The sequence below is a fragment of the Budorcas taxicolor genome, chromosome 21, assembly GCF_023091745.1.
Source record: "Budorcas taxicolor isolate Tak-1 chromosome 21, Takin1.1, whole genome shotgun sequence".
NCBI lineage: Eukaryota > Metazoa > Chordata > Mammalia > Artiodactyla > Bovidae > Budorcas > Budorcas taxicolor.
The window spans coordinates 31639510-31667304 of record NC_068930.1 but is presented as its reverse complement, the minus strand read 5'-3'; the positions used below and the strand labels follow the sequence as shown (position 1 = coordinate 31667304).

Genomic DNA, 27795 nt, shown 5'->3' with positions numbered 1-27795 from the left:
CTCCTGTGTCCCCCACAGGGAATGCAAGGTGTTCAGGGCAGGGGAAGCAATTTGCTCTCCTTTGTCCCTCATAAAAGTAGTAAGGTTTTAAAGCTGCACGAGAAGGGGAGAGGCTGGGCGGGGCCAGGGGGCACACTGCAAGCCCCATATGGCAAGAAGGGTTCAGTAGAAACCAAGCACAGCCCTGGGCTCCTGCCTCCTACCACATCCAACTCTTCTAACTGATGAGACAGAGTAGCGGGCAGGAGGAAGGTCTTCTCCCTGAACGGTGTTCAGGCATTTATCAGTAGTAAGCTGGACGGTGCATCTGAGTTCTGATACAATTCTCTGGAATGTGTCTGGGACAAACCTTTGAAGCTCAAGTCTTGGAGTCAGGATAATCAGTTACAGGACCTGGCTTTCCCCAGGGCAATCCTGAATTCAAGAAAAGTCTCGGCCCATACCCTTGGTTTTAGCTTTGGAAGATATACGGTCACCAGAATTAAATGTGGGATCTTTGGACAGCAAAGATGTGGGTGACCTGCAGAGCATTTCTTACAGGCTGCAGTGTGACCAACCCATCAATCTTCAAACCCTTCAGCACTGAGTCTTTGAATGACTTTGTAAAAGGGTTAAGAAAATTAAAAAGAAGAGAAAGTGACAGCTGTTAGAAAAAAAAAATCAGGTAGCCTTGTAAACACAGCCGAAACCAGGAGCTGAGCATCAAGGGGATGCTATTGCTCAGGTCATGCTTCCCTGCTGGGTGGTCCTTCGCTCGCTGAACTCAAGGAGTGAGTCCCTTGGGGTGCTCTGACCCTGCAGCCACCTTAGTCCTGCTTCTGGCAAGAAAAGCGGCCTGATCTTCTGGGGACAGTGGGCTGGGGGGCAGGAGACTTGAATGGAGACCCTGCTTCTGCCACACTTCACTTGGACCCCAGAAAGCCACCAGCCTTGTCCGTATGTCCCAACAAACAGGCTGGGGGCCACTGGTGGCCTGCTGTCTGTCCCTGCCTCTAAGTTGCCTCCCACCCTGCCACCCCGGTCTAAGCTGTGACCAAGAGCGTGGGGAGATCTGGGGACCCCAGTGCTGCTGCTGAAGTGTGCACCTGGAGGCCGCACCCTGGCGAATCCTGCACCTGCCTGGATGCCTAGCCTCAGAGTAAAGGGGTCGCCCTGCACCTCAAGTGCGGTGCATGGGCTGCCGCAGGGTGCAAGGCAGACACCTGCAGGATCACATTCCCATCAAGGGCACCACTACAGCACCCCATGGCCTACTGTGGAAGGGGCTCATCTTTCTTCATGGCTATAGTACAGGGTAGGCGTTTAGCGTGCTGACAACCCTAATATGGCTGATGCTGAGGGCTTCCTTGTTTGGGACAAGGGCCAAACACCAGCCCCCAGGTTGAGCCCAAGGTCACTTGTAGGCCTTCTTGGAGGGGAACCTCGGGCAACCTTCATTTTGAGATCTCTGCCCCCTTGGCCGACAAGAGTCAGCACACAAAGGTTGGAGTTTTCACTACTGTTTTCTAGGAGTTGTCACACTGAAGCCAGCAAGCATGGCCATAAACCAGAAAAATGAAAGACCCTGAAACAGACCTGGGCCGGGAAGACATTCTACTTCTTAGAAAAAAAATGCAGGCTGTTCAGCAGGGTCCTCCACCCACCCCTACCATGGTGCAACCACTTCCCACGGGGGTCTGAGGGAAGGAGGCCCCGCACTCCCTCCTTCCACATGTGATGATGAGATGCTAGCAAAAGCCCAACTGAACCTAGCCTGAGATGCATGGATTTTCCCCACCCTTCAAGTGAGATGAATTTTAGCCTCAGATGAGCCAGTATGGCCTGCTGGCTGGAGCTCCAGGCCAAGTGCTCCGAGTGCCAGCCAGTTCTCTCCAGATGCCCGAAGGCAGAGAAGCAGCAGCCCGTGTCCTGAGCCAGGCCCACTTTGGAAGGTCCGCACCCTGCCATTAGACCAAAACTGCTTTGGGAACGAGGACACACTCATCTGCCAAAAATAGCCCGTGCCTGCATATTTCTGTTTTAAGGCAATGTTACCCTTCCATCTAGCAGACGGAACAGCCCTGGGTCACTTAGAGGAAAAATTAAATTAAGTGCTCTCTTTGGGAACAGCAAACGCCCACTTTCCCTCCCTCCCCCACCCCCCTCCCCCCTCCAAAACAAACCAGCTCTTCTTTTATTCCAAGATGACTGGGTTTAGAGTCCTTTCCCCTCTTCCTATGTGCAGAGAGACGTGGGCTCTGAAACCCTCTTTCCTCGGCAATGCCACAGCCAGGTCGCGAGAAGACACCAGGCTCCCGCAGGGCACGTGGCCCCCCTCCCTGACTTTGGGGACCGCGTGGGCAGTGAGCGCACCAAAGAACTTTGGAATAAAATTCCTGAACCTGGAATGTGAGTTCCTGAGACATGAAATGTATTCAGAGTGTGGCTTTCTCGGCCCCACACAGAAACGGCTTTGGGAGGGACCTCCAAGGGCCCTGCCGGCCTCACTTGGGGACTGGGCGTGAAAAGCTCTCACCCCTGGTGCTCAGGGCACTGCTCTGTTCAGGTGTCCAGCACATTCTGTTCTCTGTCCTGGACCAAATGCGAGCAGGGCTGTCACCCAGCCCCAACAGAGGCCAGGGTGGGGCCTCACCCCCATGCCGCTTCTGCCCGACTTCCATGCACAGCAAGAGCGATACACCTGCCCACCTCGTACCTGCCATGCTCTCAGAAGCCCCTATCACACCACTGACTGACCCCAGCTGACATAGCAGAGTTAGAAATGGGCACCTGGAGTGCAGAGGACGGCAGTTGCTAAAGACATGGGGCGCCCATGTACTCTGGAGCCGCCCAGGGCCCATGAGCACCAGCTGGGGCTGGGTCTCCGGGGCTCCTCCATGCTGTACCCCTCATTGTGATCGGGTGGGGGCAGAAGCAAGATGGCCACAACCAAGGCACTCTGGGCTCAGGGAAGCCCTGCTACGGCCCTCTGAGGTCCCAAGGGTCATTCCTCCTCATTGAAATGAACAGAGGTCTCTGCAAGATACCCCAAGTCCTTCCCAAACCCACACTCCTGCCCCAACACACACACACACATACACACACACACATACACACACTATCCTGGGGACTTGTATTTACAGGCCCTGACACCCTGGAGGAAGGCCAGGGAGGTGCCTGGGCGGGGGCTGCCCCAGCCCTCCACAGGGGAGCATGATGGAGCCTGCCTGACCCACCTGCCCGGGTCGGGGCTCCCGGAGAGATGTCCCCAGCTCTCTGCTCGGGAAGGCTGGCAATGGGGACCCTATACCCCAGTGCCCCAAGGCTGGGGGTGGGCTGGGGCCTCCCAGGTGGGAGGGGGAGACCAGGGAGGGAGGAGTCCAGGGGACACAGCTCACGGAGAAGGTGAGTGTTCACTGAGTCTCAGCTGGGGACACGGTGGGTCTGAAAAAAAGTACTTCCCACAACTTCTGTCCGGTGCTCCCCGGGGAGGAAAGAGAATGTATGTTCTCCGACTGCATTTCCCATAGCGTCCACCTTGCTACCCCCCAAAGTTCCAAGTCACAATGTTCCGGTCTCTTGCTACCGAACAGTCTCCGTGGAGTGCTACGCAAGGCCACCACAGGCCACACGCACAGAGCCCCGCTTTACCCACCGTGTCAAACAAAGGCGTCTCACGAGCAGGGTCAGTTGGGAAAAATGTAGGAACTGGTTGCACTGGTGACACCTTTGGACATCCTTGTAGGAGGCCAGTCAGAGGACGTGGTATAATAGTGGAAGGTCCTGGCGCCTTCTGCGGGGACACAGCATCGCAAAGCCGTGTGGACATCAGACGGTGCATTGGTCTGCCCAACCCAGGATTGCATCTCTGCTTCCAGCGCTTGAGAGGGACCTGGGCAGGGTCCCCGAGGTGAGAACTGCTCCCCTTGCCCATCACGGCTTGAGGTGTTCCTTGGAGACCTCTGCATTCTTAGCCCACTGCCGCTGGGGCCAGCCTGAGGCTGGGCAGGGGGCAGGAAGAGGGAGCCGTGGGCCCTGCTCAGGGGTCTGCCCTGAAAGCACAAGGCTGGTGACCACCGCTCCATCTGCCGCCCGTGGGGAGCTCCACCTGCACTGCTCCGCCCCCAGTGTGTGCCCACACCTTGAAGGAAACTCCAGAGTGGAAATCTATGTACAGAATAAGGCGGCAGGAAGGGGGCATCCTCACTGACCTCATGGAACATGTCCATCCCTGAGAAAGTCGGGGGGGGGGGGGGCGGGGCGGGCTCAACACCACTGAATCTCACCTGCGTGGGTATGTCTCTTGTGCAATTGTGGATGGTGTTTTTTGGAATTTTTTTCATTGTGGGTTTTTTTTTTGTTTTTGTTTTTTACAAATTTGACACCTGAGGTGAAGAAAATTGTTTTTTTTCTTGTTGTTGTTGTTGTCGTCGACTTCATAAAGTTCTCTTTTTTTCCCTCTCTTCTTATTACAAAAGGAAAAGACACGGAATCACGAGAAGTGAGAGCATCTGCTCATGGCTGTGGAAAGGAGGCGGGGCCTCAGGGCGTGGCGTGGCCTGGTGGGGGCGTGGCTTGCCACGGGCCCCGCCCCACGTGCAAGCGCTCAGGGCGAGCTGGCTGGGCTGATGGTGGGGCTGCTGGCGTCCGAGCGGCTGTAGTCGCTAAGCGAGCCGGTTCTCGAGCCCCCGCCGCGCCGCTGCAGCATCCCCGGGTGGAAGTTGGCGTGGCGGCGCGCGTGCTTGGTCAGGTGGTCGCTGCGCATGAAGCGCTTGTCGCAGATGGGGCAGCTGAACTTCTTTTCCCCCGTGTGTGTGCGGTAGTGCCGCGCCAGCTCGTCGGAGCGCGCGAACTTCTTGTTGCAGTCCTGCCAGCTGCAGGCGAAGGGGCGCTCTCCTGCGGGCGAGAGGGCTTAGGGTCAGTCTCAGCGCACACCCTCGGCTGCCCCGCCCTCCCTGCGCCCCTTCCTTGGCGCCCCATCTCCGGCAACCTCCATGTGGGCGCCAGCACCCTCCTGTCCCGTCCCATCTGCTTCCATCCGACCCCTCCCGGGAGTAAATGACAGGATCCCAGGTGCTGCGGCCCCCTCAAGTGCGTGCTACCCAGCAGCCTGTGTTGGGTCAGCTGTGCCTGAGCGGCGGGAAGCACAGGCTGGTCCCTGGGCTCTAAGAATGGGAGCTGGGATCGGGGAAGGCTCCGGGAGAGCTCGCAAGCCAGCAAGTTTGGCCACATCACCCTGACCCCAAAGATCACCCTAACCCCACGGAAGCCCTAACTCCAGAGCCTCAAATCCTGCAGGATCTGCAGACAGTTTGCCGACCTCAGCACCCAGCCATTCAGACCCTCTGCAATCTCCTCATCTGTATTATGAACAGGTCAGGACAGACAGTTTTCTGGGACTAAGAGTCTGTTTATGGGCTTCCCAGGTGGTGCAGTGGTAAAAAGAGTGTGCCTGCCAATGGAGGAGATGCAGGTTAGATCCCTGGGTCAGGAGGATCCCTTGAAGGAGGAAATGACAACCCACTCCAGTATTCTTGCCTGGAACATTCCATGGACAGAGGAGCCTGGTGGGCTACAGTCCATGAGGTTGCAAAGAGTCGGACATGGCTGAGCATGCAGGCACTGGCCAAGAGACTGACTGCAGCTCCAGCTAGAGTCTGCTGCTGTTCCTCTCTGAGAAGTTCCAACCTGGCTAACAGTCAGCAGAGGAGACTGGGGGTGACACCCAAGAGAGGAAGCGGAGGACAGCTTAGAGCAAGAGGCAGGCCAGCCTTCACCCAGGCAAACTCTGAACCACACACAAAATAGGCATTAGTTGCACAGGGAGAACCAGCAGGGAGTTCCTGCACCCTAGAGGGCAGCCTCTGGCACTGGCGGTGGCCATAGAATTCCCCTTCCTGCTATATTTCTCTCCCTCCTTCCCAGACTCTGGCCCTCAAGCTGAGAGCTGGTCTTTAAAGCCCTTCCATCAGGGCTCAACGGAGGAAATTGACACTGCCCACCCCCAATGAGGCCATCAACCTTAAATACAAACAGACACCCAAAGATGGCCAGGCAGCCAAGGAAAACCAGTGGCACGAAAGGGCAAGGCCAACAGCAACAAAACCACTGACTCCAGAGGAAAAAGAGTGAAGCCAGGAAACAGAAGAGAATATTAACCTAAAAATTCTGACTAGCATTCTCAAGATATTTCAGACAAAATTTTATGCGTAAACAGGATACCATAAAAAGGAAGTTCAGAGTACAGAGAATAAGTGTTTTAAAATTGAGAGTATTGTTGCACAAACAAAAATCCCATAGGAAAACTAGAAACATACTCAAGGAAATATCCCAGGAAAATAGAAAAAAACAAACAAAAAAACAGAAACAGCTCTAGAAAATATGGGAATGTTGCGGTGTTCTCTGTCTCCTAGCAGTGCTGAAGCTAAGCTCTGTATGGCTCTGTATGCTCTCCTTACTGACTTTGTTTTGGGTAGAAGGGTGTGTGGGCAGGGGGTTCACAATCAAGCAGGCAAGCAAACCACTTCCCATCTGATAGTTACAAAGAGCAGGAGGTCACAGTTCAGAGTCACAGGGAATTGATCCTGTGGGTGCAACATCTAACAGAAGACATTATTGAGTAAAAGAACAGAAAAAAATGGAGGAGAGGAAATTACCAAAGAAACAATAGAATAGGATCTGTCAGCTGTTGCGAAGAGCCAACTCACTGGAAAAGACCCTGATGCTGGGAAAGACTGAGGGCAGGAGGAAAACGGGGCAACAGAGGATGAGATGGTTGGATGGCATCATCAACTCAACGGACATGAGTTTGAGCAAACTCCGGGAGATGGTGAAGGACAGGGAAGCCTACTGTGCTCCAGTTCATGGGGTTGTAAAGAGTCGGACACTAATGAGTGACTGAACAACCACAGCAATCTGTTACAGTAAAAGAAGGAGACAGGAAACTAACATGGAAAGGGTTATCATAGAGGTGGGCGGAATAGTGAACAAAGGGTCCTGCCAAGAGTATCTGCAATGTTAGAACACTAGAAGAGACTGCAGAACTTACTTGAGAGAAAGGGGAGAAGCAGGTCACCTGAGAGGGAAAGAGGCTGGGACAGACAGCAGCTGTCTTATAAGCCGCACTAGATGACAGACCAACAGATCCTCCCAAGAGTACCTCTCACACACTAGCAAAAATAAGAAGAAAAAGAGAAGCCAGGGAAGTGAGTGAACAATGAAGGGTCATCTCCGGACAGGAGTGAAGAGACCTGATGGGGCACTGGAGCTGTGGGCCAGGAATCACACAAGGAAGTTTACAAGAAAGGGAGTTCCACACACCAGAGAGTATAGTTAAGAGGCTGAATGAATTTCAGGATGCAGTGAAAGCACATAGTATTCTTTGGTTAAAAGAAAAAAGAGGCAATTAGAAACTCCAGGAAAAAGAGAAGGCATACAAGAAAATTGTCTAAATTAGAAGTAAACTAAAATGCCAAACAAGGTGACTTCCCTGGTGGTCTAGTGGTTAAGACTCAGTGCTTCCACTGCAGGGGACACAGGTTCGATCCCTGGTCAGGGAACTAAAATCCCACATGACGAAAACATTTTTAACTTAAAAAAAAAAAAAAAAGTTCAAATTCTATCCTAGCAGAATTACAGCACACAGTTGTTATAAAGTACTTGGAAAGGTCCAGCACAGGATATGGTGGTGTCCTTCACATGAGCAGTGCTGAGCCTCAAGGTGAGGCTCGGCCCCTCTCTCCACTATGTACTGTCTTAAGGCCTCAGACAAGTCCCTCACTGCCCGCCATGGGGTAAAGAGTGCCCCCACCACAAATATATCCAAGTGCTTACCCCTGGAAGATGGCAATGTGACCTTATTTGGGAAAAATGTCTTTCCAGATACGATAAGGTACAGATCATGGGAAGAGATCACAAAGACCAGAAGAGAAGGAAAAGGACTCCAAAGAATGATGGGCCCATAAGCCAAGGGACTCGGTATCTGGGGTGGCCACCAGACACTGGGGGAGAGAACTGACACTGCCGACACCTTGATTTCAGACTGCTGCCCTCCACAGTGAGAGAGCACACTTCTGTTGTGGGTGTTCAAGCCACCCAGCTTGTGGTAACTGGTTACAACAGCCACAGGAAATGAACACAGTGCCCCATCTTCATAGTGAGGTGGTGATTCTACAGGACTGAACTCAAGCAGCCCTTGGCACTGGGCCTGGTACATGCCCAGTGATGACTCCTGAGATGCTATTGTCACTTTTATCTTTTTATCAACTAGTCTTCTCAGATTTGGGCCTGCTTGGAGGAGCCAGGGGTTGGGGGCACAGAACCAACCCAAAGTCACACTCAGCCTTGCTTCCTAATAAGCCGCTCTGTCCTCGTTGGGACCTTGTCCTTTTCAGGGTCCTTCTGCTTGCAACTCTGAGAGGCTCCTTAGGTGGATATAATTAGAGAGGGTTTCATGATCCCAGGGCAGCAGGGAGGGGCGACATTCAGCAGGACAGAGTGCTGGTGCCTGGCAGCCTGGTGGCAGCAGGTGGGAGGGTCCAGCATCACCACTCAGCCAGCCAGCAGCCCTCAGCCTGCCCAGGTATCAGCAGCACGATGGAGTACAAACATAATGCCTGGCCCTGGGGATGTGGGTGTGATGCCCACAGACACAGCTCTCCCTGCTCCCTTCTCTATTCCTCCAGCAGCCTGTTCCCAGAGGCCAATAAGCCGGTCCATAGACAGACAGATAAACCATTCAGAAGTTATGATTCATGCTGGCTTCGAGCGGCACTGGGTCTGGCTCAGCTGGCCTCTGAGTGGTGACATTCAAGCGGCACCCAGGAGGTGGACCAGAAGCGTGGGGCAAAGGCAGCATGGACGGGAGTCCTCCCCAACAGCGCTGCTCACCCTTTTAGGAAGGGTGAGAGGGAGCTTCCCTCCCAGGGAGGGAGCTTTTGTTCACCTGGGTTATGTCCATCGACATTTATCACAGAAATTAAAACAAAATATTTAAACTCAAGCACACATTCCAGTAGCTGTCAGAGGGGTGATGTCACCATACATCACACAGCCTCTGGGATATTCCACTGTATTCTTTTGAGAGAATAAAGAACAAATAATGTTACTGTTATGAAAATAGTTCTGACCTTACAGCTCCCTGGAAGGGTCTGCAGTACCTGCAGGTGTCTCTGGGCCTCACTTTGAAAACCTCTGGAGGGTGGGGCTCCGGAGACTGGCCCCAGGTGGCATGGTGGCTGAGCTGAATGTGTGTGTATGTGAGGGGTGTACCCAGAGTCGGGCGGGAGGCCAGCAGACCCAGGTCGGGCCGGGGGGGGACGGTCCACCCATGCACTAAGTAAAGCCGAGAGGAAACCAAGCTCAAGTTCTGCACCTGCCTCCTCCTAGGATGTAATCAGGACACAGGAGCGCTACCGCGAGCTACCACCGGAGGGCGCTCAGCCCAGCGCAGAAAGGACTCAGACCCCAGACCCCTGAAGGGAGTCCAGGTCTCCTGCAGCCTCTCTGCCCACCACCCCCAACTTCAGAAGCCAGGAGGGCGGCAGGTATGTGGGCCGAGGGGGCCATAGGACAGGAGGACGAGAGACCTTGTGAAGAGAGGCAGGGTGACAGCAAAGGGACTGGATGCTCAGGGAGGAGAGAGGTAAACTGGAGGAGGGCCAGGGTGATAGTGAAGGGCCTTCGAGATCCACGGACTGGGGTAGAGGCCTACCACGATAGAGGGGTGGGTACCCGCCAGTGAATGCTAGGCCCCAAGGAGCCAGGACCGAGGGACGAGGGTAACGGTGGAGGCAGGTTGAGGACCTGCGGATGCTGATCCTTGGGGATGTAGTGTGGGGACGAGGTGGGGGGCCGAGCCTGGCGGTGTGCAGTTGCGGGGAACACGGTCCCGCAGTGAGCGGGTCGTGGGGGTGGGGTAGGGGCACGCAGGGCGGGGGTTACATAAATGTTCCCTGGCGCCCTGCGAGGCAGCCGAAAGCGGTTGCCTCATCTTATCAGGGAACAGGGCGTCCCACACTCTTGCCCAAGCCGCAGGCCTGGGCGGGGACAGCGTGTTCTTTCTGAGAAGCCACAAGAGGCCGGGCGGGAGCCCAGGGCTCTCCTCGCCCAACCCCCGCAACGGCGCCCCGCCCCGGGGCCCGTCTTGCGCAGGTGCAGCCGCGCTCACTAGTGCGCATGCTCCGCTCGGATGGGTCCAGAGACCGCCTCCCGTTTGCCCTCCGTCAAGGGCGTGTGCGCCCCGTGACCTCACTCGGCCCATCCTACCTCGGCCAAACTTGCCAGCCTCCACAGAGTGAGGGAGGTGCTGGCTCCAAGAGCAACTACGTCGTGGTTCTTTTCTGTGTGTGAGCCCCTGGTGGGCAGTCGAGGCAGTGGTGGTGCCCTGAGCCAGGACCAGCGCCGCGCCTGCAGACCAGGGCCCCTTCTGGGCAGTGAGTGCTGGGCTCTACCGGCCCCAGCTTCGGGGAGCCTGGGGAAGGGAGAAGGGAAGAGAAGTCTGACCTGGGGCCCCGGGACAGAAAAGCAGGTGGTCCAGGGGTGCCTAGATCCACAAGAGCACACCTCGGTGAGCACACGGCATCTGTGCGGGTATGTGGAGGATGATGGGGGAGGGGCAGGGCTGGTCCAGTCAGAGGGAGGCAGGGGCAGAGGCCTCCATAGAGAAACAGCTGCTCCCAGGCTCCAGTTACTGGCTGCCAGCAAGCGGCCTGTCATTCATCAATAGATCGCTCCAATCTGTGGTCTCCGGCATGTGTCCGCTTCCAGTTCCTAACCTCAAAACGGCCACGTTCTTCACTCCTGGGAGGCCTGCTTTCCCTCCCACTCTGGGCATCTCAGCAGATGGCTGACCACTGGGGCCGATCAATTGCCAGCCTCCGAAGAAAGCCAGACCGGCAGCCTCGGGGTCAACAGAAAGGCCTGTTCTCTGAGGGGGGAGCTGACTTCTATCTTCTTTAGGAGACCATTCGGCTCCTCTGCTGGTGTCTTACAAACCCACATGGAGCTGACACTTGGATGCCTGTGTCCTGGGGAGTCCAGGCTGGAAGCTCTTACCCACCAATGTACAGGTGAGGGAGGTGAGGCCCAGGAGAGAGAACTGCCACCTGGTGGGATCCCCCTTGCTCTGGGACTCAGCAGGCAGAAGCAGTGATTTCTGCCTGGAAGCTGCCCCTGCAGAGGTCAGCGCCTGCCCCTCTCCAGCACCTGCACTCCTGCTCATTTGTCTGGGCTGCATCTCACAGTAACTGTGAAGGTTTAGTGTGAGAACACACATGTGTTCTGAGAAGATAGGCGGTTATCATGGGCGGAGCTCCTGGGAGCGTCCCTGGCTAGACAACCAGCCAGTGCTCATTTCTGCCGAAACTGCCTGGCCCTGCCTGGGGTGCTGCTCTCCTTCAGCAATGCTGTGGTGCATGCATGTGGCTCATCACACGCTCCTGTGCACTCTTGCACATGCCAGGGCTGGCAGGACATGAAGGGAGGTGGTACCTGGCTGGAGACTGCTACACACAGCCTGGGGGCTCGAGTTAAACAAGCAAATCTGCCTTCTGCAGACCCGTGTGTCTCCACGTTTGTACAGTGGGTGCAGGTGTATTTTTTAAAAATATGTATTTGGCTGCGTTGGGTCTTAGCTGCAGCTCAAGGGCTTGGCATGTGGGATCTTAGTTCCCTGACCAGGAATCAAACCTGTGTCCCCTGCATTGGAGAGTGGATTCTTTTTTGGGGGGGGGGGGTGGTTTCACAGGTATGTTTATTCAGGACCGAGGGCAACGGCACCACGGCACGTCAACACGGGGTCCCACGTTCCCAGAGCACAGCCAGGGCGATGTCCCGTCCGCGGAAAGCTGGTTAATGATGACCATGAGTTGGCGCAGGGCTGGGAAGCTTTCAAGGCTTTACTTCTTTTATCAGCACTCCTGATTTTATAAACGATATAGGCCATCAACCCCGTTCCTACCCAAATCTCCTGGTAAACTTGGGTGTAGTAGGGTTTCATGGGGATCCAAACTTTCTTAATAAGACTCTGAAGCATCTCGGCCAAGGACCAGAGGCTCAGGAAGCCCCAACTCAGAACTGCAGGCTCGGAAAGGTCTGGACAGTGGATTCTTAACCACTAGACTCCCAAGGAACTCCCGATGCAGGTGTACTTTTAAAGTAGGCATTCTGGGTTGTTGTTTGCCTTGCTTTGTTTTGGAATAGGGTAACTTGGTCCTAAAATTCATGTAGAAAAATAGAAATAGCAAAAAAAAAAGAAAAAAACCCTCTGAAAAATAATATTGAAGTGGGGGGAATGACCACATCTACCATGCCATTCGTTGTACAGGCTGCTGACTAGCAGTAGAGCACAGCAGAAATGCCTGGACAAGATTCTAGGACCATGGAAATTATGGAGCAGAAAATGACATCTAAGGCAGGGTTCAAGGGATAGGGTCCAAAAATGTCTTACTCAGGATAACTAAGTAACAATTACCTCTTGCTTCATACCTTAGATCAGGATAAACTCTGAAAGGGTCAAAGATTTAAATGGGAAAAGTAAAACCACAGATGTTTTAGGGGAAAACATGAGAGAACATTCCTTTTAAATGCTAGAAGTTCTTTCTATGAATCAAAATCTAGATGCCATAAATGAAAAGACTGATAAATTTGACTACAAAAGTATAAAATACATCTCCATAAACAAAGTCACAAGGAAAGGCAAAAAATAAGTAACTGAGAAAAATGTATCTGCAGCTCTTGTTACAAAGGACTAATTTCCAATACTGGAAGAGATGACAGAAATTAAAAGGAAAACATAACACCCAATAGAAAAATGAGGAGGGCACTAACTGACAGTTCATCAACAGGAGGTACAATGACTCCTGATCATCCAAAAAGATGCTCAATACTGCCCATCAGGAGACAGATACAAGCGAAACCCCAGACACTCCCCTTCTTACCTATGACGGTGCTGAGACGGTGGGAGCTGGCATGCCCACTCTTTATTGATAGAAGTACATACTGCCACCAGCTCTGCAGAGGACAGCCTGGCAATGACTACTCAAATGACAGACCTGTGTATCCTTTGAACTCACAATGCAACTTGGGGGAACTATCCTGCAGACTACACCCGCACACCTACAAAATGGGATGTGAACTTGCTCATGCAGTGTGGCGAATGCCTCAAAACAACTCATGCTCTTCTAGGCTTTGTTACATACACTTAACAGACCCTCACACCACAGACTCCTATGAAGAAGGAGCTGAATGGGTTCTTTCTGAACTGAGATGGAAATCTCTGGGGGATGGCACTGAGTGAGAAATGCAAGCTCCCAAGCAGGACACTCAGTCTGGAGGCCAAGTTTCACGTGCGTGCAGGTCTGCCTGGATCTCAGATGCTCTGGGTGGGCACCTGAGGACGCAGGACCAGCATTCTGTGGGGGCAGAAAGCTGGGCGCCAGGAGGGCAAAGACTCGGAGAACTTTCCTTGAAAAGGGACTTAAATGCCCTGGATTTTGAAACATATGGCGTGTTTACCTAAAAATAAAAACAGAAATCCGTAGCAAACTCAGAAATGGCAGCCACAAATTCTACCTTTCTACAAGTTCCCAGGGCAGGACTGGGACTCCACCCAGACTCCACAGCCCGGCTGGATGGAGAACTCTCCCTGATAAACAGTGTGACAGACCTGGTATGGCTTAAAACACAGCAGAGACGCATTCCAACAGCAGCAGACCCGGGGTTGTAATCATGCCTGGAGGCCCCCCAGGTTCCTGCCATAAAAGTCGCTCTGTCCACTCTCCCACAGCTGACCATTTAGCACGAGCCTGGGTGGATGGGGCAGACACCAGCTGCCACCCATCCTCCTCCTGCAACCCAGGAGAGTTCATCCCACTGCCAGGATGAAAACCCCAAGTTCAAGGCAGGAGAATGGGAGTCCTTTGCCAGGGCAGGAAAGAGGGAGGGACTGGGTGTCCTGTGCAGGCTCCTGGGAAAGGTTTTCCTCCTGGACCAAAAAAGACAGGATGAGGGCAGGGCGTGTGCGGGATGGGGGAGCAGGAATAGCAATGGAAAAACCTGAGGTGGGGGAGACCTTGGGGTGACAACAGTCAGCAGTAGCTGCACAGAAGTCCTCGGAGACTCCCACGGGGACCAGACTGCTCCTTGATACAGATGAGCCAACCTGGGGCCCCACACTACCCACCAGGGCCCCAGGGGGTGGGGCACACCACACCCTTCTCTCAGGCAGAGGCTATGCAAGCACTCTGGCCCTACTTCCTCTTCCTGTGTCCCCTCCCCCAGCCCTCAGCCCTCAGGTTCCTCCCCGTGTGCCTCCTGGGTGGGCCTCGCAGGCAGGGAACCAGTCCCTAAGGTGCATGGGCGTCGGTACACCATTCAGGACCGCACCCACCCCAAGAGGCAGGTGGGGGGTCAGGATGAACCATCTGTAAAATGGGGCCTGAGGTCAAATGTCAGAATGGCCTCACCCAACTCACAGGAGGGGATGGCATGTCAGGATTGCCTCCCTCCCCACCATGGACCAGGCTTGGCTATGGCCAGCCGCCCATGCTGACCCTGGCCACTAACATCCGGGTTGACAGCAGAAGAGGAACCCTGGAAGCCACTGCCCATCATCCAGACAGCCTGGGGAGCCGCACCTGACCCAGCACAACCACCTTTCCCACAGAGCCACAAAGCTCCCCTTCGGCTCCTCAGGGTAGGGCCGGCAGACCCCCAATCCTGGGCAAGGGCATCCCTGTTGGCACCCACCATGTGGAAGGAGTCAGGCTGCTCTCTTCCCTGAGAGGCTGGCCTGTCTGTCTGCAAGGCCTGAGCGCCCAGAAGCTGCACCCTCAAAACCTGAGCCTGGGCTATGCCTCCAGGCCTGGTGCCTACAGCCAGCCTATTCCAGGGACAAGAAGTAGGCCGTTTCCCTTAGAGAAAAACAGTCACGAGGCTCGAACAGAACAGAGCCAAATGGTGGACTTTTCAGAGCTGACTTCATAAAACAAGTAAATCAGAATAAAAACAAGTAAGCCATTTTACTATCATCTGAAAATGCTTTTGGTTTTTGAGGGAGCAGATGCAAAAAAAAAAAAAAAAAAAAATCCTGTCACTGACCTACTTCTGCTACGACAGTTGGGAGACTCAGAGGACCTACCCAAGATGCTCAGGAAGGAGCCCAGGTCACCAGACTCGCCAGTGTCTGGCCAGCCTCGGTCACATGGGGTAGTTACACCCGATTCTGTTTGCTGGAGCAGAAGCCATAGCAGGAATTCAGGGGCATTGCCCTGCCGCAAGCCTGGGTGCTAGTCAGCACATCAGGCTGCACACACGGAGTGGGAGGCCACCCGTTGCCCGCCCCCCCAACTCTCCTGGTCTTCTCCCTTCCTGAAGATATACATGCTGTCTGGGGAGAAGTGCCCTCCTGGGAGCCTACCAGATCCAGGGAGAAAGTCTGGCCCTTCTCCACACACCCTGCCTGGCCCTCTGCCTTTCTCTGGCCCATCCTGGAGCAGGTTTCCAAGGGACCTGGGCCAGGAAGGAGAGCAGAAGCCACTCTGCAGCCCCCACTCCCGGCAGTGTCCTCAGAAGCCTTGGGCTGGGGTGCCCCCTTCCTCTATGGCTTGGCAAGGGACTGACGCTGAGGATGGCCAGTGAAAGCTGCCCCAAGGTGGCGCTCCTTGGAGTCACCCCCCAAGGTCACCACAGCCAGGATTCATGTGTTGGGTGGGGTGGGTGGGTATGGAGCCAGCCCAGTTATCTCTCTGGACCCCCCCAGACAAGGATCAACTCAAGCACTTCTGTCCCCACCGGCTAACCAGGAACACAGACCCGAGCAGTCAAGCCCCACTGTCCTGTGCAGGGGGAAGACGTACATGCCCCAGAGCTGTCACTGCATGGAGGACCCACTGCTATCTGGGGTGACCTCATCATGCCATCACTATGGTTTTCAGCTGCACTGCTTTCTACAGTCAGAATGCAACACAATGGTGATGTACACACACATTTACACTTATCTACATGTGTGTCTATGCTCAGCCGCTCAGTCGTGTCTGACTCTTTGCCACTCTATGGACTGTAGCCAGCCAGGCTCCTCTATCCACGAAATTCTCCAGGCTAGAATACTGGAGTGGGTTGCCATTTCCTCCTCCAGGGGATCTTCCTGACCCAGGGATCCAACCCAGGTCTTCTGCATTTCCTGTATTGCAGGCAGATTCTTAACCCACTGAACCATGGGGGATCGACAAACTTAACAGATATTTCAGACTTGGGCCTGTCTCCGTGGAAGCCAGCACCCAGGCCTCTGCCGAGGGAGTAGTACTCACCGACACGCGTGGGTGCACATGCCTGTGAAGGTCAGAAGGACTACACACCAGGCATTTCAGAAAGGTCTTTTTCCTGCTTTTGCTAAGGGTTACAAAACACATTTGAAAATTTCTGTACCCAAGGTCCCCTTTCTAACAGCGAGAATAAAATACCAATGGTTCCTACCAGCAGGCAGCCAGCAGCCACTCCAGACAAGGGCTTGAGTCCATCTCCGTGTGTCACACACATACTCGACTCACATCCCTGTACTTTTCCTGAAGGGGCAGGCTGGGTGAGGTGTGTCACCTCCCCCGCTCCCCCAAATGCTTCCAGAGCCTAGCCTGCTACACACAGGGGATCTCCTCCGGGGGACGTAATGCCATGAACAACTCATGTGAGCTGAACCCCAAGAACAGATGATTCCATCTCTTTCCTCTCTGTTCTGGTGGTCATGTCACTAACTGCCTCCAAAGGGAACCCACCAGTGTCTTCCCTGAGCTGAGGGGAGCAGCTCCGTCAAGGCCCAGCCCTCTCCCTGCCGTCTCAGAAGGAGAATCCTCCCGCCTTAGGAGCAGTGTGCTGTCAACAGCCTGTCTGGGAGTCTGTGATTGGTGGCACCCCAGCCCGAGCCCAGGAATCACATTTCAGTCAGTTTCATTGGAGTTCTTCTCAAACATCCCAGAAAGGTGAGGACATGTGTTTAGGATCCACAAGTAAAGACCCAGCTTTACTCACTTGATAAAAATATTCTTCATGTAAGGCTAATCAAAAGTAAAGTGGGACTGAGGCTTCCCTGGTAGTCCAGTGGTTAAGAGTCTGCCTGCCAATACAGGGGACACGTGCTCAATCCTGGGTCCAGGAAGATCCCACATGCTGTGGTGCAACTAAGCTGGTGAGTCACTACTGCTGAGCCCGTGTGCCTATAGCCTGTGCTCCACAACAAAAGAAGCTTCCGCTTGCCGCAACTAGAGAAAACCCACTCGCAGCAATGAAGACCCAGTGCACCCCCTGAAAGTAAATAAAAAGTAAGTAAAGGGAACTCATATCCAAAATATATAAAGAATGTTAAAATCCCAACAATAAGCGAACACTTGATTGTATAATAATACTGATGAGAGACCCAAACTCAACTATCAAAGATGCACAAATGGCAAATGCTATGTGAAAAGTGCTCAATATCATTTGTCATCAAGGAAACCAAAGGAAAACAAGAGGATGGCACCCTACACAAGTGTGTGTGTGTTCAGTCGTGTCCTACTCTTTGCAACCCCTATGGACTGTAGCCCTCCAGGCTCCTCTGTCCATGGTGATTCTCCACGCAAGAATACTGGAGTGGGTTGCCATACCCTTCTCCAGGGGATCTTCCCGCATCTCTTATGCCTCCTGCATTGGTAGGTAGGTTCTTTACCACTGGCCCCACCTGGGAAGCCCATACACAAATGAGAGCAGCTAAAATCCAGAAAAACTGACCCTGCTGGTGGAGCAGCTGAAACTTGTTTGCTACTGGTGACAATGCAACGTGGGATGGTCATTTTACAAGATGGCTGGGAAGTTTCTTAAGAAGTTAAACACAGACTCACTAGACAAGGCAGCAGTCCCACTCCTAGGCATTCATCAAGGGAATTCACCATCAGCCAACACTGGCAGTCAGCACTTTCAGTGGGTGAGGGGGTTAACATAAGCTGCATCCACACAGTGGAGCACCATTCAGTCACAAAACAGAAGGAACTACTGGTTAAGTGGATGCAGCTGAAATGCAACTTGCTACGAAGAAGCAGCTAGACCCCTAAGTCTATACATTGTATGATTACTCATATGACATTCCGCCAAAGGCAAAACTGTAAGGACAGAAAATGTACCAGGGGTTGGAGGGCTGTGGCCGACCACAGAGCGGAATTTTTAGGGCGATGGGACTTTTCTGCCTGGTACTGGGAGGGTGGCTACAGACTCTCCGCTTTGCCAAAACCTATAGACTGGACTTCAACAAGAATGTACTGGAATGTTTGTAAATGTTTAGCCTGGAGAGAAGGCTGGAGATCCCAGGATGGGGGCTGGCTGGGACAATAGACACCAGCCATATTAACAAACACATGGTGTCTGGGTGGGTGGGGAGACAGGGACAAGGAAGGAGGCCACACTTCAACAGAGCTCCAGTCTCTTCGAGGAGAATCCAGGGCAGACCATCCCAAAGTGCTTCACATGTGCTCCAGGGCTGAACAAACAGGTGGATGCAAGGCAGGGGGAGGGAGCCTGGGTCTTGCTGTCAGAGAGGCAACAGCCTCTGGACCAGGGGAGGCAGTGAGTCCTTCCTGGGGGATGGGGGAGGGATACCCCCAAATCTGAGATGGTGTGAACTCATGCTCAGTCCTGTGTTGACACAGAGAGCTAAGTGAGTGAAGACTGTGGGCGAGGACACATCCTGGCTCTGTCCACCAGGAAGAGCAAGAAGCAGTGACACCCCCGGGAACAAGGAACACCCGTGGCACCTAGATCTTGGTCTCTAAATACCACTTTACAACAAACATAAATGGGGATCCTTGGAGACATGGCTCATTCTGGGACTGGAGTGATAAACATACAAGATGAGCCAGAAGCAGCTTGTAATGCCAGACAGTGAAGAAGTGCACGGAAGTCAGCATGACAGGGGCAAGGGACCCAGAAGCCAACCTGACCTGGCCCTGGCCAAGGCTGGAATGTTTGAGTAACAAAGTACATACCAGCTGTCGCTCTCCTACCAATATAAAGTGATTAGAAGAACCCTTCTAGGAAACGACAGCCCACTCCAGTATTCTTGCCTGTGAAATCCCACGGACAGAGTCTGAGCCTGGTGGGCTATAGTCCATGGGGTTGCAAACTGTCAGACATGAGTGACTGAGCACAGAAGAGCACTCCTCCTCTATGGTGTTTTTCCCCCAAAGCCATAAACCCAGTCTCACTCCAAGAAAAACATCAGACAAATGCAAACTGAGAGACATTCGACACAATCCCTGGCCACCACCCCTTACAATGGTCAAGGTCAAGGGAAACAAGGGAAGTCTGGGAACCTGTCCCAGTCGAGAGAAGCCCAGGAGAGCTGACTACTATAGTAGTTAGACAGTGAATTACAGAAAACTCTGCAGTCACATTGTGGGATCATGACAGCAGTGACTTCTTTCTAACTTTTTATTCTGGGTTAGACTATGGCGATTAACAACGTTATGATAGTTTCAGGTGGACAGCAAAGGGACTCAGCCATACATATACATGTATCCATTCTCACCCCCAAATTCCCCTCTCATCCAGGCTACCTGGCTTATTTCTGAGAAGTCAGTCAGTACTTCTTAGATAGTGCAAAGGGCTAATACAGCCCCACTTGTTGGGGAATAAAGTAAATGCTGGTGAAAGTGAGATTTCCAAGGTTCCTCAGATGTGTTAGGAGGACTGGCTCACACAGTGGCTACCGTTGCCAGCCAGATACTTCCCTGCTGAATGCTTGCCCATTCCAAGGATGAATGTGCAGGAACTGCCCAGTGGTGACTGTGGCAGAAACAGCCAAGTGCCCAATATCCCAGCACCTGCTATCTGGGTCTTCTTTTCTCTAGATGACATAACTTTCACTTCTGCAGCAACAATGCACCAGGGGAAAATGCTTCCAGCCTGACTCCCTTGCAGCTACAATGGGCTTTGGGAACTGATTCTGCCCAGTTTGTTGTAGTTGTTCAGTCACTAAGTCATGTCCAACTCTTTGCGACCCCACTGACTGCAGCAGGCCAGGCTTCCCTGTCCTTCACTATCTCCCTGAGTTTGCTCAAACTCATGTCCATTGAGTTAGTTATGCCATCCAACCATCTCATTCTCTGTCATCTCCTTCTCCTCCTGCCCTCAATCTTTCCTAGCATCAGGGTCTTTTCCAATGAGTTGGCTGCTTGCATCATGTGGCCAAAGTATTGGAGCTTCAGCTTCAGCATCAGTCCTTCCAATGAATATTCAGGGCTGATTTCTGGTGACTGAGTTCTAGATAAACCACTGGGTGCATTTTCATGATAGAGGGGGGTATATGCACTCTGCCTTTCATACTTGCCTGGACCATGTCCTCCCTACATGGACCGAGTCCTCCCCACCTACAATGTGGGTTCCAACGCTGGAGGACCACCAGGGTTATACCATCACTGGCCTCAGGGACAGCACTTTCCTCTTCCTGAATGACTGCCTCCTTGTGCACCCTGAGAAGACTTCTGGCTGGGGCTCTAGCTGTCCCTCCTGGATAACATCTCTGGACAAGAGTAAAAGGAGGGCCCTAGCTGACCAGCTGGACATTATGGCCCAAGGCAGCAGTGGCACCTGTGAGAGGAAGGGGTTGTCCTGCCCAGTGGTGTGGCAGGTACACCCCCAGGCAGCTCCCAGCCTCTGGGCAGAATCACCACTGGCCACCAGACACATGAGAAGAGCCTCTGACGTGCGTGGCAGGCCAGAGGAAAAAGGCAGCCTGGGGGATGCAGAGGTGAGAAGAAGCAACTCCCAGAGCTGTCACTGGTGCTCAGAGGTAAGATACGACATCTATGAAGCAAAAACAGGATGCTCCTTAAAGAGAAGAGACCCAGAAACTGAGTCTGAAAGCAAAGACACACAATATGGGGATATGGCAGAGATTAAAATCCAGTCTCAGAGTTGTCAGAGAACATGGAGACAGCACCACAGAGAAAGAGCAAAAAATGAGAAAATGGATGACGAGAGGGCAAAGGTAAGAAAATGAAAGGATCCGGGTACGGAGCCCAGAGAGCAGGAGGACAAATGGGTGAGTTGTCACCCAGGGTGGGCAAGAGTGAGGCCAAGTTCAGGAACACAGCCTACTGGGGGGGCGGTGGGGAGGAGGGTGAACCAGGTGCACCACCCCCATAGAGACCCCTGACAGAAACCACACCCACAGTTCCAAGGACAGGGGAGCGTGTCAGGTGCCAGGAGTTGAGTGGCTGCAGCCTTGCCAGCAACCACAGCAAAGGCTCAAGACTGCAAAGCAAGGCCCCCCGAACTCCAAGCTGACTAGGAGACCCAGGACCAGACATCCAGCCCAGAGGACTCAGGTGCGAGGCCAGGAGCAAAACACTGCAGATACATGAGTCTCCAGAAACAGCTGCCTGTGCCTTTCTAGGCTCCACTGAGGAGCAGAGGCTCCAAGAAACAGGGCCTAGATGGCGGCAGGTCCCAGGACAGCAGCACCACCAGTCCAGGGCCTCAGGGAGCTGGAGAGGAGTCCCCTAGAGGACAGGCTGCATGTCCCACCCTGTGCGGAGGGCCATGTGGCTGGGGGCAAGGGTTCGAAGCAGTAATATCAGCGCTGAGAAAACCAGGCAGAAGGGCAACTTTTAGTTCTCAGGAAAAGAAAGAAACGTGAGCAACACCTGGGATGCCTGCAGCATCTCTTACTCCTGAGCACCTCTGAAGGTGAGTGGGATAACACCCCAAACTGCGACTGGGCAGGGGGCAAGGTGGTCACCACCAAAGAGGCCACATGGCTGCCTTTGGATGGGTCATAGCCAGAACGTGGATGCGGGCCTTGGGTCCTGCCTGCCACCAGCCCCTCTCCCGAGTGACTCTGATAATACTGGAGGGACAGGTCCAGCATTCTTGGCAGCCCAGCCTTTTCCTCGGAGAGTTGCTGTGCTAGCCTCATCACCCGTCTGCAAAAGCCATGGAGGGCACCAGGTGGGTGGATGCGGTGCCTGCCCCACCCCACCATAGAATATCCCCACCAGCCTGCATCACCCCACGAGCTCTAGGCTGTTTCAGTCATTGCTCCTGATTTCTGTAGAACTCTGTGTGCAGAGCAGCTCTGACAGTGTGCTTGTCTTGGGAGCTGCTTGCTCCCCTCATGCAGCTCTGTCAATGGGTGCGGGGTGGGGGGCTCCCCACTCCCCAGCTCCGTGGCCACCGGAGGATGGGGGGCTTTCAGCTTCTGTGTCTTTATTCCATCTTACTGAACACTACTCTAGGCCAAGACACGCCAGACTCTGGTCTCCAAATCGGGACCCTGATATGTTAGGGGCGCCTGGAGACCTTGCAGAGAATCAAGGGCTGAAGGCTCTGTTCTCTCCTCCAGCAGGCCCGGCTCAGAGGCCAACCTGCTCACTGGACCTCGTCCCTCCTCCAATGCCTGTGGCCCACTTGCCGCTCCCTAGGCTTGGGCTTTGGTTAGCGGCTCCAGATCCGCCCTATGGAGGCCAGGGTGGCGGCCTGTAGGCTGGGCGGGAGCCCTGGTGCTGGGGCGGGGGCTGAGCCTTCCCTGCCAAGCGCCACATAGGCCCCTGGACTGTGCGAGTCCCCTCAGCCCGGAAGTGGGGAGTGCTTTGGGGAATGCTATGGAGTTGCTGTCTCCAGGGGTCCAAGAGCCAGGTCGGGCCATGGGGGAGGGGGACTTCCCAGAAAGAGCCTGGTTTCTGTTTAAAAGGAGAAACAGACTCAGAAGAGTCCTCCTCTTCCTCACATCCAAGCCCTGTGGGTGCAGGATCCCCACCAAGAGGACCTGGGGGTCCTGCTGCAGACCCCGGCCACCCCCGCTTGTGGCCAGATGGCTGTGGGAACTCTGGCCGCAGACACCGCCCCCCTTCTAGGCGCTATTCTTGGTGTGTGTCTCCCTTTGGGGGGAGGATGAGGGTGGAAATGATCAGAAGCTAAAATTAGCAAATGGCAAACAATTGAGGCCAGGGAACTGAGGTCGGCTGAGGATAACAGTTTGTTTTCTGTGGCCCTGAGGTGGTTTGAGCAATAAAGGGAATTGAAAATGAAAATAAATCTGGACGCCACCCAAGCCCTGCTGGGACCAGCCAGACAGGGGGCACCCGGGGGTGGGCGGCCAGATGGCAGGGACCAGCCTGGCCCCTCCTGGGGCTCCCCTCCTCCCGCCCACGGGGACTTCCTGCTGCTGCCGCCCTGCGAGCTGGCCTTCTCTCCCATGGCTGCAGGGACGGCCTCCCTGGCACTAGCCTCGCTGACTTCTGCTCCAGCGAGGGCTGGTATAAACCCCCGTGACTGTGCCCTGAAGCCAGGCCTACGAGCCCCTGCCCTGGTTCCATGGGGAGTGGCGGTGACACACCAGGAAACCAGGCCCAAGGGTCTGTGACATGCTGGGTCACACGGTTGGGCGGGCAGAGGCCCTGAGCACACAGGCATGGCTGGGAGGTGGGCGCTGTGACTCCTGACTGCCCTGAGAGGGGCTGGCTGCACAGTGGCTGCAGACAGAGAAGGGAGGGGGCCAGGTCTTGTTGCTGCTTGGCGGTCAGGGAGCTCTGCTCCCCTAGAGGTCACACTCAGTGCTCCTGGGAAGGGGGAAACAAAGCCCCCGTTTGCTCCTAAGGGTGCTCGGCTTGGCCTGGAACACAGAGGCCATGGGGGTGGCTGTGGCCCCAAGGATGGGGCGCCCATTCCCAAGTCAGAGCAGCTGCTGGAGGCCCTTCCCCGGGGCCAGCCCAGGGCCATGAGCTTGAGGCACCGCAAGTGACTCCACCACCACACGTGTGCACATTTCAGTCCTCGAAGCCGCCACAGGGCGAGCGCTGGCCCACACCTAGCCAGGCTGGCCTAGACCCACAGTCGCCCAGCACTGACCTCAGTGCCATTTACATCTCCAGAAACTCTGACCAGGGCTTGGCTGGCCACCACCCGGGCCACCAGGTCCATGTGTACAGAGCAGGGAGCCCGGGTAATTTGAGGAGTGGAACTGGAGTCCAGGTGGAGGGTCTCCTGTGGAGACCAATGTTGAGAAGAGATGGAGAGCTGTGGGTGTGGCCTGAGCCAATGATGAACACAGCTTCCGTGGCCGCTTCCCAGAGCCAGGAGATCTCGGCATCCGAGGCCTCACGCCCTCTAGCCCTGAGGGCCCAGAGGTACAGCAGAGCAGTCTGAGGGGCCTGGGGTAAAGAGCAAGTCTGGGGCCTTCCCTACCAGCCAGCTCAGCTCACTGTGAAGACCTTGGACATTTAAGAGCACCCTTCTTCCTGCCAGGGTGCTGGGCTGGTACTCCCATGCATCACCGGTAGTGTCACTCATTCTTCCTTTCTAGAAGGCAATCTGGCCCTAAGTGAGCATTCCTGTGCTTGCTCCCAGGATGATAACCAGGACAAGCCCACCATGGGTGACAGTCAGTCACAGGCTTTCCAGGAAAGCAAGTCACTGGAGGTATCACAGCCCCCAACCCAGAGCCTAGTAAGGACACCAGGGACGAACAGACGAGGATGCACAGGGCAACCATGAGAAGCCAGGTCCAGGGACCTGCTGGCACTTTGGAGATGTGACCACCACAGAATGTCACAGTGGGAAAGGGCCAAACGTAAAATGACTGTGTGGGATGATCCCACATTTCATGTTAAAATAGATACAGGCAGACGTGTTAACACAGTGTCTCGTGGGAGGTGGGATTAAAGTTACTGCTTTTCCTCTTTTTCTTTTAATGCTTTTCCATTTCCTAAATCCTCTTTCATGAACACACTTGGCTTTTATAATCAGAAATAAAAACAAGTGCAATGCGCTAAAATCACAGTTTCCAGTAAACCTACTTCTTACAAGAAACAGGAACACATCTGACCCGGTCCCAGAGCACTACCAGCAAGTCATAAATGGGTGGAGCACACATTCTCCAACTGTCGATGGGACCCGACTCAGAAACTGCCCTCAGGTCCACGGATGGTGGATCTGGGTCATCTGAAAAGACACGTCTTTCCGGGAGATGCTGTGGAGTTCTCCACTTGGCTGTCCAGCATCCCCAGTTTTGGAGAAGAGACCTAAAGGTGAGGACAGAGCCAGACAACTGCTCTGAAGAGGTAAAACTGGGTGTCACATAATCTCTTTTTTGAGTTTTTCTAAATTTTCCAAAATTGTTTGCAGTTAATATCATTTTCAATAAAAACGTGTGTCTGCACATGCATGTGCGCATGCCACACATGGCCCTCCTCTTCTCAGAGAGCACCAGGCTGGGCTGACACAGCCAGACCTTGGGCTCTGCTGTCACTTGAGCACAAAGCCAAGTCAGAAGTGACAGAAGGGGCTGCCGGCTGCTCCCGTATATGTTCCTCGTGTCCTTGTCTCTTCTCTAGACTGGACTCTTCCGTGGGTAGCCTGACATCCCGCCACGTCCTGTGCATTTTCCACTTTCCTCCATCAGCAGGAAACCTAGGGTTCGGGTCCTGTGTTCAGAAATAGATGAGGGGCACCCAGAAAGAGCAGGAAGAAGCTGCCAGAGCCTTCCCTCCTCCTGTGCATTCTTTCAAAGATACCCTTGGAGGGGAGGGGTATGCATGCAGCCCTGGGGCCCTGCCCTGGGGGACACGAAGGGCATCCGTGACACCCACTTTTCCTTTTTCCTTCCCTGGCCTCCAGAGTCACCCACCCCTTCCCTCAGGGCCCCCATCCACTTTGCTGATGAATACCCCCACAAGACTCCCCCTTCCCACCACCTCTTCTTGGCTCCTGGATGCCCACACCCTGAGCCTGGCTCTCATCACCAAGGTAACAGCCCTCTGGCCCAGACTTGCCTCTGGACTACCCCCCAGAGACGGGGCAGTGCCTCTCTGCTCCCACACCCCCACAGTCCAAACTCTATCCCCCTACCCACGCCTTACTGGAGACTGGTTCACAGCTTTGGAAAGACCTGCCTTTCCCCTCTCTCCACCCACAAGCGCCAGGAAGTGCACTTCCCTAACCTCTGTCAGCCCAGCAAGGTCTAGGCACAGGGGCCAGTGCCCGTGACCTTGGTCTCCCAGGTGGTCCCCAGGGTGGGCCACAGGAGCCTTCTCCTCAGGAGCCTTGGTGCCAATAGTGGAGCCCCAGGGGGGTGCCTGGGATACTGGGGAAGGGGGACACCAAACCCCAGCTCCATGCCTCCCTGGCAGGTTTCTCAGCCTCCAAGTTATCATACCTACTGAGCACGGTGCCTGTCACAGATGCCCCAGGTCAGCGGTGTTCATGACGGGAGGCACCAACCCACCCCCGCCCGGGGTCTCAGTGTGGCCTCGTGGCGGTGACACCCCCAGCCAGGCAGGTGCTGCCCAGCAGGGACATCAGCCCCACTCAGCTTCCCCACTTTCCAGACTCCATCCGCTCCTCTCCCTCCCCAGTGCCTCCTTTTGCTCCCAAGGGTCCCGTCACCACACACCTGCACAGGGCCCCACAGTCCAGGAAAGAGAAAGTTGGGGGGGGGGGGTGCAGGCTTCCCTCACCAGTGAGAGCCGGGGCCTTCGAGGCACTCAGGACAGCAAAGACACCCCTGCCCTGGCACCGTCCTGTGGGGCAACCCCACACATGTGGCTTTACACTCGGGTCCATGTGTGCCACTGGCCAGGCCAGCCCCTAGCTTCAGCCCTGGTGCCTTGATCTTGGCTACTGTGTGGCTAGGAACCCACTGCCCGAGGACGTGGCACCTCACATGACTCCTGGCCAGCCCACCCTGCTCCTCGGTGTGGTTAGGTTCTCAGTGCTACCTCCTCCAGACCCATCACCCTAGCCAAGTCTGTGAAGGCCTGGGAGGACGCAGATCCCCAGCACAGAAGCATCTTCCCAAGACCACAGGCCCCAGTCCCCGGGCTGGCCCCAAGGATCAGTGCACCCCACTCATGGCCTTGGGTGTTGGAGCCTGTCATTTGGTGCCCGCCGCCGTGTGGGGGCAGGAGCCTGCCCAGCCTTGGGGAGGCTGGCACTGTCCTCCAGGGGTGCGGAGCGCTCCTGGCCACAGCGCCCTCACCACCCCAACCCCTGCCCTGCCAGCCGTCCTTCAGGCTCTTTTCTGTCCTGTAACCCACAGAAATATTGTTGACAGAAAGGTTCTACTGCTTTTAAGGAAAAAAAATCCATAAACCTCTGAACCAGAATTCATTCTCCACAGTCTTAGGACAGATCCTGTGATGACCGGGTTTGGCCCCAGGGAGGGTTGGAAGGACATTCCAGGCCTCCCTAAGCTCTCCCTGCCGACCTCTGGAAACAAGTCCCTCAGCCTAGGCCCCCGAGTGCAGGGTGACTCCCCACAAGCTAGGCCCATGTCGGTGGGGCAGGGGTAGGCCACCCCAACAGCCGAGCACCCGGCTGTTGTCAGTTCCCGGCGCCCCGGCACCCCTGGCTGGACTCAGGGACACGTTTTGACCCTGGCCTGATAACAGGGGTGAGGGTGGTGATGAAGATGCTCAGGAGACCATTCTGCTGACCCCCCAGCCCTGCCGCAGGTGTGAGAGTGGGGACCAGAGGTCAGCACAGTCTGGTCCCGTATGCAGAGGAGGGAGGGAGTGAGGCCAGCCTCCGGACAGAAGTGATAGGCTCCAGGCATAGTGGGCTGGGCCCCCCCGCCCCGAGGGATGAATGACTCCAGCCTCCAGTGAGACGGGGAAGCAGACACCTCCCCCGTCCCCAAGTGATTCAGGAACTGGGACCAGGAGACAGCAGGCCCGGCCTGGGAGCCAAGGTGCCCTCTGGCCACCTGACCCAGGGTTTGTAAGACTCCATCCTCCATGGGGTTCACAGGGCCACCATCTGAGCCTGCAAACCAGAGTGTGTCCCAGGACCCAGCTGACC

The 27795-nt window shown here is 54.8% G+C and overlaps 1 protein-coding gene across 2 annotated transcripts in view; it reads right to left on the bottom strand.

Annotated features, from left to right (window-relative positions):
- Positions 1-2170: 2170 nt before the first annotated feature.
- The window catches only part of LOC128066546 (Krueppel-like factor 13), a 39992-nt gene continuing 14367 nt past the window's right edge, over positions 2171-27795 (bottom strand). Inside the window, exons 2-3 of one of the 2 annotated variants that reach the window (XR_008201224.1) lie at positions 4266-4875; positions 2171-3772 (exon numbers count right to left, since the gene is read on the bottom strand). Coding sequence is in view for 1 of the 2 variants with exons in the window: in XM_052659577.1 (XP_052515537.1) it covers positions 4586-4875 (290 nt within the window). In the remaining variant the exon portion in view is untranslated. Of the gene's footprint in view, positions 4876-27795 lie in introns of both variants that reach the window. The other variant, XM_052659577.1, reaches the window with a different exon arrangement.